The sequence below is a fragment of the Sander vitreus genome, chromosome 4, assembly GCF_031162955.1.
Source record: "Sander vitreus isolate 19-12246 chromosome 4, sanVit1, whole genome shotgun sequence".
NCBI lineage: Eukaryota > Metazoa > Chordata > Actinopteri > Perciformes > Percidae > Sander > Sander vitreus.
Genome location: NC_135858.1, coordinates 8354050 through 8365936, shown reverse-complemented (window position 1 = coordinate 8365936; position 11887 = coordinate 8354050). Strand labels below are relative to the sequence as shown.

The window sequence follows — 11887 nt, the reverse complement described above, 5'->3', positions numbered from 1 at the left end:
CCTACGCATTTCAATATGATCTCCTCTGTGATTGGTCAGACTTGTCATGAATATTCAATAGACCCGGAAGTGGGGCGGTACTGCTGTTTTGCTGTCGAGTCACCTCTGTCAGGATGGAGGAAAACGAGCTGCTATCATGCTGAAAAACGAAGGATCCCGACAACCAAACATCATCAACCGGGATAGTTAGGCATAAGTCACCGTTTATCTTGACTGCTGTATTGTTTTCTGTAACGCTTTGCCAAAATGATGGAAGAAATCGACCGGTTCCAAGTACCTCCAGTCAACGGAGAGACACAGCCTTTGGTAAGAGAGGAAAGACAATAACACATCGTATGCAAATCATTCTTTTGAACGCATACGGCAACATTTTAGTCTCTCTTGTGTGTTTATCGTGACAGCTGTGTGACATAATCTGCGTGTGAGAGCTAACCGATAGCAACCTACAGCTTTGGCACAAACTGGAGCTTTGGGATGGGTGTAGATTGATTTTCTATAGATGAAAGGATTGCGGCTATAACGTTTTATCTCTCTCCATGGAGTTTGCATATAATACATATGAGAAAATTACAAAATAACAATCCTTCACTTTATGGTATCATGGCAATTAAACTTATGCATTTGAATAAAATCATGATTTAATTTTTTTTTTAAATCCACGTCAGTATGCGCGTTTACATTAAAAGCTGACATTGCCCACTGGCTTTACATTTCGTCATTTGGTGACGTGTTATTTGGTTCGGGATGGCTGTGAGCCCAAATGATCGCGTGAACAGGAGCTCTGTCCACACCAATACTGCAGACTACAACCCTCAGGGTGGTTAGCCCGAGCAGGCCCATAGTAAGAGAATCTCCCCTCCCATTGGTTGATTTTATGACAGACCTGCCAGTAAAATTAGAATCGATATACCTCAAGAGTAGCCAGTCATGACAAATGTTTTCTGTACATCATTCTCCATCGCACTGTTTATAAGGGTATATATTTCTCTGTGTTTGAATGCCAGGATAATATAGGCCCAACCTGCATACTGGACAGGATCTGAAATGATAAGTCATGGCCACCAATAACTTACTTGAACCATTTCTCTTATTCCCTGGATTCCCCTTTTATTTCAGCAATACAGCTTATTATCACCATAGATAGTTCTGATACGCCAGCCTTAGTCTCAACACTTTTCTTTTTCTTTTTTATTCACAACACAAAAAGAAGTCTTAAACAGCTGTCCCTTTTTTAAAAAGAGTTTTCCTTAGGGGTTTAGGCAAAAGCAGAGCTCCAAGTTCTACTGTTCATTATCATACCCATGATGCCCCCAGCCCTCCTACCCGCGAGGCTAAACAACAACAGAAGAACAGACATTCTCCACTACAGAAAGTCTTCTTCTTCTTTCATATGCAGCAGAAATTGCCTCTCCTTATGAAGATTGAATCAGTCTGCTCTCGTGTTTCATCCAGTAAGACTTCCATGGAATAAAAAACAATATCGGAGAGACGCATGGATTGTGGCTGCAGTGTGTCTGTGGTCAGCTTATATCCTAACACTCAAATTGAATAGTTTATTCCTTATCACGTCGTGTAAATATCATGCCAGAGTCAAACAAAAATGTGGGTCTCTTTAAGTGAACACCTGCTATCTTTTGCAGTTTCAGCCTCTGAAACAGTCCCTCACTCTACATGTAAACCATGACTGATTGTGTCGGGATCACAGTTGCTCTGGCGCACATGGCTCTGCATGCTCTTAATGCTATTAACTTCATTGTGATTCCTAAACTGCATGAATATGCTTGGCATCTGCCTCCTTTGTTGAGAATACATTTCACACAAATAAAACAGCTTTTTATAGATTTTTGATTTGAATCACTGAGTTATTGTCTGTTATCAAAGCTGTTTCAAGCTCCAGATTGTGAATGTTAACTTGCGAATCATTTTGAACCTACATGGTATTCCAATAACTACCCTTTTACAAACTGTCCCATCATTAAGCACAAGGACATTTGAGAATGATTACTGTAGGCTAATTCTAATTATGACAGATGCAGCCCAGTTAACATTGTCATAAGGATAGCATTCAACTGTGTTATTGGTCACCTGATGTATCAGCCTACACTGCTATTGGCCAGTGGGAGGCTGTGATGTGTAAGCCTTCCAATCGCTTGGTGTCTGTGCTGTGTCAGCAACCTTGTGGCTATTCATCATCAGCAGCAGTAAAAGAGTCGTAGGACAGGGTGATGAAACTGATACACTAAGAGGTCATCTCATTTATATGTGTATGTGTGTACGCATGTTTTTGTGTGATTGAGTGCAGGTGTATGTGAATGCATGTTGAAGGTCAGGGCCACTACACAGGTTTGACTTTTAATAGCAAAATCAATGTGTCACCCCAAATGTCATAGGCCAGGTCTTAATCATTCGTCAACGACTGTCAGCACTCACAAATACATTACATCAAATACATACATCAAACTCATGTACAATTACAGGGAACTATGTGTTCTTAGTGTATGTTTTTAATGGCCTATTTGGATTTGGCCCTCTTGTGCCAACTGTTGTGACTGACTTTTCAGCAAAGTGGTGCACATAAGGACTTATTGACGTCTAGGAACTTTTGGTAGCAATTTTTTTTAGGCCAAACTTTAGACTGATTTAGTGTAAGCTGTTCTATTTTAAGAGGAGTTTTAGCTTGTTTATTGTGGGCAACCCGCTAGTTGCTATCTGAGGCTTCTCATGTTCAAGAAGTGGAAGTGAATTCTGTCACAGACAGCTTAATACTGAATCCCTTTTATTATTCACTGCCAGTTCTGCTGAAAAATTTCAAAGGGATTTACTTGACTGACAGTATGACCCTACCTCATCACAGTATCTGTCCATGGTGGAAGGAAAGTGTGGAAAAACAAGAATGAATAAAAAATCCTTTGGATAAGCCTAATGATCCAAGGGAAGGGCCTGTCACAGAACAGAAAGAGCTCATGCTTGTGCTTGTTACAGTGGGAAAGCCTCATCTGTGTGCTGTGCTTTGATTGCTCCAACTATTGTGCATACCGTAGTCACTGTTGCAGCTCTCATTAATTATTCTAGCTAAATGAACACTGCTTCATAGCCAGATGAGAATAAGACTATTGAATCTATTGAAGGTGTGTTTGGCCATATTGGATAGCAGTTTTAAAAACAATGTGTTGTGCTTTGCTGTTTTTACCAGATTTTGTTGTTGGCAGCTTGTTTTAAATGTGTTACATGAACATTTATATGCAAAATAAGCTTCTCGCTGCCCCTGCTAAACACTCGTTTTTTTTTTAATTTATTTGTCTCATGGAATTGGCCTAAATTCCTATAGTATGAAGTAGATTCAGGCATATCTAAGTCTAGACCTATTTATATTGTAATCCCCCTGCTTTCTTTAACCCTCTGAGGACGAAAGACGCAAACATTGTTTGACAAAACTCCTACTCAAAAATCGATATTGCAAAATTTCATTCATTTCAGACATTTATTTACTATTTTAATCATATATAACCTAAGACTTTGGTGAAATCATTTCAAGCACCGAAACAATCCGTCCAAATACATCACAAATTAAGGTTTGTTTTGAAAAGAGATTTAAGAAATTAAATAAAGCCAACATCAACGTTTCAGCTTTATCTCTTTACACATTGCTCTAGAAAAAAATGTAGGCGTCAGTATACGAACAGCGGAGTTTGTTCTGAACATTTTAATATGAAACACATGGGGATCAGTTTTATGCTAATACCTTAAAAAGGTAAATTAAAAAAGATATGTGCAAATGCCCTTAGACCTCAGAGGGTTAAAGACACTTTACTATTTTATGAATAAAAAAAAACAACATTTTATGAAGTATAAACACACCTAGGCCTGTTATGTGTCTTTTAGGTATCCAACACTTTAATTAAACATTCTATTTTATATTATTAAAACATATTTCTAAAAGTAGCATACTGTATGTCAGTAAAGCTGTAAAGTTCTTAGTTTCAACTGCAGTTATGTAGTTGCTTGGAGGAGCGTTTAGATATAGCAGCCATTTCTCTGGAGAGAATACAGAGTTGTTGAAAGCCGAATGCTTTCGTCCATGTGGCCTGTGGAGACCCTCAGAGTGCAACAAGGGGAGGCCTGTAGGATCAACATAATGTGGAGCTCTGTCAGCAGAGCAGGCCAAGCGCTGCCCAGCTCCCCTCTCTCAATCTGGGGAAACCGTGGCTCCAACAGCAACCCCCTCTGTTCTCCCCCAGCCTTCTCCCACGGCCTTCTGCCATCACTGCTCACGCATAAAAGAGCCAGCGACATAGGCAAAACACTCAAGCCTATTGATGCTGCAAACCAGGCAGCTATAGTATAGTAGCACATAGAATTGGGAAATCTTGCCAGGGTATTGGACACAAGCAGCAGGTTCTTAAAAAGAGCGGATTTTCTGGGCTATGTGAGCCTGTGCTACCCTGGAAAACCAGAGTTCTCGCGAGAGCACAATTTTGAATTTGCTCAGCAAGTCAAAGGTGTTAAATCAGTGGGTCGCCCTCGGTGCTGAGTCGATTGTGCCCAAAGGAAGTATTACACAAGTTGATTTGAATTGTATAACTAGAAAACAGATTGGGTCCAAATGTAATCCCTGTCAGCTACTGAATTGGCAAACAATGCCGTCTCTGAAGAAACAGGACCCTAGGATATATTTCTGAACTATATGAGATTGTACTAAAATAAGATGTCACCTGTTAGTTGTAATGTTGTTATTTAGTCATACCAAAGCTAACGTACTCTGTACTGTGCCTTTTCATTTTTCTAGGACCCAGCAGCATCCTCCACCTCAGAGACAGACCCTGACACCAAGGGAGAGACTATGGCCATGAACTACAAGCCCTCAACACTGCAAGTCCAAATAGGTATCCCAACTGACACACTGCAAATCAATACATGGCATGACTTCCCACTCTATAATTAAGGTTTAACAGTAAGCAGTAGCAAAGAATGCAAAGCCCTCGTAGAATGGATAGAATTTAACACATTGGTGCATGAAATGTGCCATGGGGCTACCACAGTATGCAAATTCAATTCAGGTCAAAATAAGCCCAAACATTCTGTTCGTCATTAGTTTCTATCCAGTACCAAACAATATTTTACAGAGTATTGTATGTCAGTGAAATTATATTCCCCAGCATTGCAATTTACTTCGGCTGTCAGAGGTGTCGGAACATTTTTTAAGCTGCCTCTGTTGTTCCGCCGCAACACTATCAAAGCTTTTGTCACTATCAAAGCCTTTGTCACACTCAGGATTTCTCATTTGTATTTAGTCCTAAGGGCTCTGTTCCAAAAAAGTTAGCTGAACAGTATTGTTTCCTGAAACTCACCAGTCAATATCTCCCAAATATTCATTTTTTTTCAAAGGATTACATCCTTTAATACATATTTAAATTGAATTAAAGGTCCTGCCTGTGCTGGCTATATAGGCTGTAAACTGTATAGCAGTTGTATAACAGGTAAGATGACTAAAAGCCAGTTTAACATATTTGTTTATCGTTATCAACAAACAAAATCATATAAATCTACAGCTGATGGTCATGAAGTTGACATGTATTGATGTATTTACTGATGACCTCACATCCTGTGGTTGCCCAGAGAAACAGAGGGATCTTGCCAGGAAGGGATCAGTGAAGAATGGCACTGTGGGAAGTCCTGTCAATCAACAACCCAAGAAGAATGCCAGGACAAGGTAACAGCTTCAAATGCCTACTTGTTTCCTGTGATGGTGACCAACTTGACAACAAATGGCACACTTACTCACAACAAAGCTTTTTAGAGAAGGGGATGTTTTCGTGGGTGTGATGATAAAAAGAGGGCGGCATTAACGCAGTATAACCAACAGCATTGACAACTGGATCATCTGTCTGTCTAATCCCACTCCCTAGTGGATTAGTGGAAATATTAGAAAGGTTACCGACTGGTCTGCCCTCCGAGTCTCAGAGGGGAAAAGATAATCTGGAAACGCCTGCAGTCTGAAGGCTACAGATTAGCCCCAATTTTTGTGTCTTTGTGGCCTATAAGAAGAACGCCATACTCAGGCCAATTATCTTGTTTCTGTCTTACATGATTTGAAATGTTTGGAAGTATTTTTGTTGGGGTTTCAGTAACAATGCATTGCACTGCTTGGGGAAAAGTGTAAAAGACTTTTGTTGATTGTTGAATGCTTTTTCAAGTTTTGTCTTCTGTCTTCTGCGTGTCGTCTTTGTGTTCCGTCTCGTTTTCTGTGCTCATCTTCAGGTTGGTGGTGCCAAACAAAGGCTACTCCTCTTTAGACCAGAACCCAGATGAGAAGCCCCTGGTAGCACTGGACACTGACAGGTATGTACATTATTTAGTATAAGTTCTATAACACTAAAATATGACATGGTTAGAAGAACAAACTTTTCACGCCGACCTAAAAGGAGAAAAAATGGGATATTTGCTAACTTGTAGTTTTGTAGGTCATAATGGTACATTAATCCATAGAGCAACTTGAGAGAGTTCTTAACAGACGGGATCCTAAAAAGGGGCAAAGCCTCCCAGGGTGCCGGATTAAGGGATAGCGGGGTGAGGATTTGGACAGGGAAAAGCAGCTCAGAGGGAGTGCTCGTTTGCACCCTGTAACAGCAGGTCTGCATTTGACACAAATGAGGCCCACCCTTTGTGCCCTCCATATGTTGCTACACTAGGGAAACTCTCGTGTGAAATGAGCACTCTGGAAGCCAACCAGGCTTACATCATGTACTGCATCGTACACACCCTCTGACAGGCTTTCTGACTCACAGTCACACAGGACACCCGTTTGTTTATTGTCCACATTTTAGATTCACGTGCAGAGACTTCGCACAATGTCGCTCTGTTCTATTTGTTCACAGTGTACGAAAGGCAGATTACTCATTTGGAGGAAAAAAACGGCATTAGCATGATATTACTACTCCTTAGATCACATTTTATAGAAGAAAGGTTGACCTGTATGTTGTTGAACATGTGCTACAGTATTTTAAAGGGACATGGCATACATTGTTTTAATGTATAAGAAAATAAATAACCCTGATGATGTCACCAGGGTTATTTAGAGACTAAAAAACAGAAAGTCTGCGTTACAAACTAGGACCAGAGAGTTTGAAAGACTTTTACCAAGTACAAAGAAGGTACCAGACAGGAAGGGTAGAACAAAAGAGCTTACAGAATTGCATTATGGGAAATGCAGGATCCAACATTTTTTAGGCTTGCTTGACCCATACTTGGACTAAAAGTCAGGATATCTCACCCTCTGCTACTTCAATTTTAAACTGTTCTTTAAAAATCTGACTGAGTCTACCAGCAATACTAAATTGCTAGACTACCCCTTTAAACATTCAGATGTCATTTTCCTATTTTTCACTATTATTTGCACCCTCGTCATTTGAGACGCTTGTGTCTAACTGCTGCTGTCTCCTGTCTTTCAGTGATGATGACTTCGACATGTCCAGATACTCCTCATCAGGATACTCCTCAGCCGAGGTGAGATGTCTGAGGGACCAGGTATCTATACACGCATTATACTGTTTCACAGCATCATTTGCCGAATCCACAAACATCACCACCTGATCGCCCACTTCCATTGTCACACCCCTCACACCAGGTATATGTGCACCCATTGGAAAAAATGTGTTCTGGTTCCTCCAAGGATTCCTATTCCTCTGTAATTATTTCTCCATAATTCTCATCCAAATTCCTGTTCATTTCTTCCTGTTAGAGTAGAATAATTTGTGTTTGTTTGTGCTTCTTGCCTCACCCTAGCCTGACAAGCCAGACCCACATCAAGATGTTGGGTCTGGGAACTCACCATTGGCAGGGCTCAATCCGAGGGGCGGGATAAACGGTTGTTTTTCAAATTCCCTCTTCACGAAATAGGATAGCACTACAACCAACCAGAGCAACGCTAGTTGATAGATTAAACTTTTGCCGTATCCCGTCGGCAAAACTCCGAACACATCTTCCTTTTTTTCTTTGTTCTTTTTTCAAAGAAAAGCTTAACTCCAAGTCTTCCAGAGTCGCGGCCAAACCCGCTGTTTGCCAGCAGCAGCAGCCATCTTCTTTGTTTTCAAGTAGCAGGGAATTCACGTGGAACCGTCGTAACTCTGCCGTCATTATGTTAAGCCTGCCCACCGACTCTATACACGATGTGATTGGCCCGGCTAGAGTTTGGCTTTTCCAGCTCGCAAGCCAACGGAGAGTTGCTAGACTCACCCTGGCTGCAAATTACATTTGCTGCCGCTAGGGTGCGTCTAGATTTCTAAGCTAGCCTCACTCCAGTGCCAACAATGACCTTCCTGCTCTATGTAAAAATTAATAAATTTGGACTACCATGTTTTGGAACATCTATAATGAGATTTTGTAGAACTTTTAGAAACTAATTTAACTAACAAGGTCGTTCCTAGCTTAAGGATTTTTTCAAAATTGTCATGAAGCTCTGCTGACGCCGTGTCTCGTCTCTTTTGCCCCTGCAGCAGATCAACCAGGACCTGAACATCCAGCTCCTGAAGGATGGGTACCGGCTCGATGAGATCCCGGATGACGAGGACCTGGATCTGATCCCCCCCAAAGCAGTCAACCCCACCTGCATGTGCTGCCAGGCTGCTCCCTCCACAGCCTGTCAAATTCAGTAGCAACCCCCTCCCCCCCCCACCTCCCAACCTCCCAAAAAAACAAAAAAAACAAAAAAAAAACAACTACTGACCAGAGTGGCAGCAAGGAGGCAAAACTATCGACTGGCAATGGCACAAAGGGAAATTAAGAAATGGAGACAGGTCAAGTCTTGAGAAAAGAGTCAATATGTACAGTATCTGTGCACGTTCCTCCTATGGTAGGATCTGTGCATCTTACTTGATTGATGGCAGAAACATTACCTCTAAGGAAAACATGTTACTTTTGCTTCTTCTTCGTTTGACTTCCATTTCATGCTTGGGGATATTTTGGGATATAAGGACCACGAGGGATTGTGAGACATTGTGGAAGAACGCAAACAAAATCGGTTGACTGAAATGAATACATGAATTGGTCACAAGGTGACATTGCTGTGACAGTGCGTCATCCATTGAATCTACTTCTTCTACTCGTGTGTCATTGACGGTCAGATTCGATAGACAAGAAGAGATTGTGAGTTTTGTAATGGCCATTCTTTTTTGTTCTCTCTTTATCATTTCTTTCAGCCAGACTGCTTTGTCCTTCGGTGTATATACAGTATGTGTCAAACATGAAAATGACGTGTGTGTCTAAATATGTCCAAGAAAGTAGTGCTAAACCGTCAAGCTGCTGACGAAACACTAATGCTTACACTCACAACACTAAGTTATTCCAGTTTTCTTTTTCAAGTTTGTCTGTTAGAGTACACCATGGTTGTACTGCTTTATTATTTCAAATTCAGTTAAAAGAAGCTGAAAACAAATAGTTTTGCATGTTGCCTGTTAACACTGTGTCTGAATGACCCGCTTGTGCAGATGATTAATCCGTTTTTATTGAAATCTAAACATATCCTTGTGCCGATGACACATTATGTGAAGCGTTCTTTTAAAAACATCAAGTTAGTAATGTTTAGTTTCACCAACTGTAATATCAGTAGATATAGAGAAACTATTATTAGAAACTGCTCATGAGTTAGTGCATACTTTCTTTCTGTTTGTCCACGTTAGCCTCGACATGAGTGGATGTGTAAGAGGAGCACAAAGCGGTCATCACCAGTGAATGTGGTTACAAAGTAATAATAATAATAATAATAATAATAATAATAAGAGGTTTAGAATACGTGCAAATACATAGAAAGTTGTGCAGTTTTGGCCGTACCTGTTATGGGTTCAGAAGAAAGTTCTGAAAAATCTATAAAGTGATTCCATATTGCCTGGATGCAAATGAAATGGGATTTTTGTTTTCATAAAAAGACAAGTTTTGTTTTAAGTGTATTTGGTTTGTATGGTTGTACATCTGCACATATTCCCCTAGAGTTTTAATATAACCAATTTGTCTGAACTGATTTGGGGACAAGAACTGTATATGTAGCACCGGACACAGCTGTGTATTGTTGATGCCAATGGATGTTTCCCATAATGTTGAAAAAGAAGTAGTCCTTATCGTTAGGAAGAACTGAATGCATACTGTCTATTTGTCATGTTTACATCTCTAAAGACATCTCTAGAGCTCTACAGACATCTGCTTTCTAGTAGATGATGATAAAAGTCACTTGCATGTGAATCTGCTCTAAAACAAATGACAGTAGAAGATCAGGCTGGGTTTCCCAAAAACAAACCATTGTGACTAGTATGACACCTGAGAAACATTTTCTATTTAACGTAACTTAAACCTAGATAAGCTCTTATATCTGGTAATATAACTGCAGCTCTAAGTGTTTGTGCACTTTACGATGTGGTGTAAGTTTTTCTCTTACGGGAACGTTCGGGATATTCTTTTGACTCATGTACAAAGGATTTGAGATCAAGATGTGAAATTACTTCTGAAATACTGTGCGCATCAACTATGAGCAATCTTATCTTGATTATCTTAACGGATATGTTGCAGTGTTTTGGGGAAACTTTGCATTAATCATGCTCTGCTGATTTTGTTAGCACGTTTACAACTTGGTGGTGTTACATTTTTCTGAAAATCCTTGCAATAACGACTGCAGCAAAAGATACAGTGTGTAATGTATGAGTCCAAATGACTGCATTTCTTCGAGCTGAGAGAGTGTTTGGAGAGGTGCCAGATCTGCAAGCATACATTTAAGCATGGTCAAGGAAGGAAGGAAGGCATGTTTTTGCTCTGGTTAAAGGAATGAATGAATAATACTATATGTGGATAGTAAACTGAACTAAAGCTATTTGGAAAGAACAAAAATGCTAATTCTACCCTGTAAGAGGGCATCTCCTTTTTTTTTTTAACACTGATTTACTGTACCTGATGCAGCCTCAATGTCTCTACAGCATTTGAGCTAGAAAAGTAAACAAACTAGCATAAAAACAAATTACATTTCATTTTTAAATAAGGTGCCATCTGTGTAGATAATAAAAATACTTAATTAAGCATTAAGTAGAAAAAATACATGAATAGTACAGTAGGTCAGGTAATATGTCACTAATGGAGCTATTAGCTGAGGGGTGTGTTGGACCAGTAGCTTTACAGTTAACATTGACATTGAGGGACTTACTTTCTGATTGACTATGGTGCTGATTTTTGTCTTCTATCATTAACATCATCCTAATAGACACACACACACACACACACACACACACACACACACACACACACACAGACAGACGTGTGGACTACTGACGGCCAATGTCGTCTCACTCGAGGCGTAGCTTCACTCATCTTTTGAGTTCAGAGTCTAAAGTAATGCATTGTAACAGAAGCTATTTATTTGCAGTTGTGTGTTTTTAATTTATTTTTCACAAATGGAAAATAATTCATGTGCAGACAGATGGGTTTTTTTGTCAGGTGCTTATTATGATGATTGTGAACTGGTTCCATTTAGATTTTAACAGTGTCAAAGTTCTGTGTATAGTGCAACATATCAAAAAATAAATATTAGATATCTGATGTGATGTGTGTTTCTGTTAGTTTTTAATTGTACGTTTTTTCTGATAAACAATGTCTTACATATTTCAGACAGACTGATTAGGGGGTGAAGTTTCCAATGCAGCCTCAGTTGGTTCTCACGTGCTCCTGTGTACCATCTCTTCAGACGGCTTCAAACTGTTGTCCCTGCAGGAGATGAAACAAATAGCTACTGTATGAAGCAGTTTGCTTGCCACCCACACAGAGTCTCTGCTGCTGATGTGTGATTACCTACTGAGGTGACTGAATGTAACATTGTAGCCAGGAAAGAGAAGATGGGAAGGAGGGATGGGTAGAT

The 11887-nt window shown here is 40.0% G+C and overlaps 1 protein-coding gene across 2 annotated transcripts; it reads left to right on the top strand.

Moving 5' to 3' along the window:
- Positions 1 to 59: 59 nt before the first annotated feature.
- fam219aa (family with sequence similarity 219 member Aa) lies at positions 60 to 11571 on the top strand. Of its 2 annotated transcripts, none has more exons than XM_078248028.1 (6): positions 60 to 306; positions 4787 to 4883; positions 5617 to 5710; positions 6259 to 6339; positions 7449 to 7524; positions 8493 to 11571. In XM_078248028.1, the coding sequence occupies exons 1-6, from the start codon at positions 247 to 249 to the stop codon at positions 8649 to 8651; spliced, it is 567 nt and encodes a 188-aa protein (XP_078104154.1). In that variant the 5' UTR covers positions 60 to 246; the 3' UTR covers positions 8652 to 11571. The 2 variants fall into 2 exon arrangements, with proteins under 2 accessions (XP_078104154.1, XP_078104155.1); XM_078248029.1 differs by having other exon boundaries at positions 61 to 306; positions 7449 to 7503.
- Positions 11572 to 11887: the final 316 nt, after the last annotated feature.

Bases quoted from the DNA above. Each gene is read 5' to 3' on its own strand.
- fam219aa (XM_078248028.1), top strand. From the start codon at position 247: ATGATGGAAGAAATCGACCGGTTCCAAGTACCTCCAGTCAACGGAGAG. The intron at 4,884-5,616 runs GTATCCCAACTG...GTGGTTGCCCAG, and splicing joins AACACTGCAAGTCCAAATAG to AGAAACAGAGGGATCTTGCC. The intron at 5,711-6,258 runs GTAACAGCTTCA...GCTCATCTTCAG, and splicing joins AAGAAGAATGCCAGGACAAG to GTTGGTGGTGCCAAACAAAG.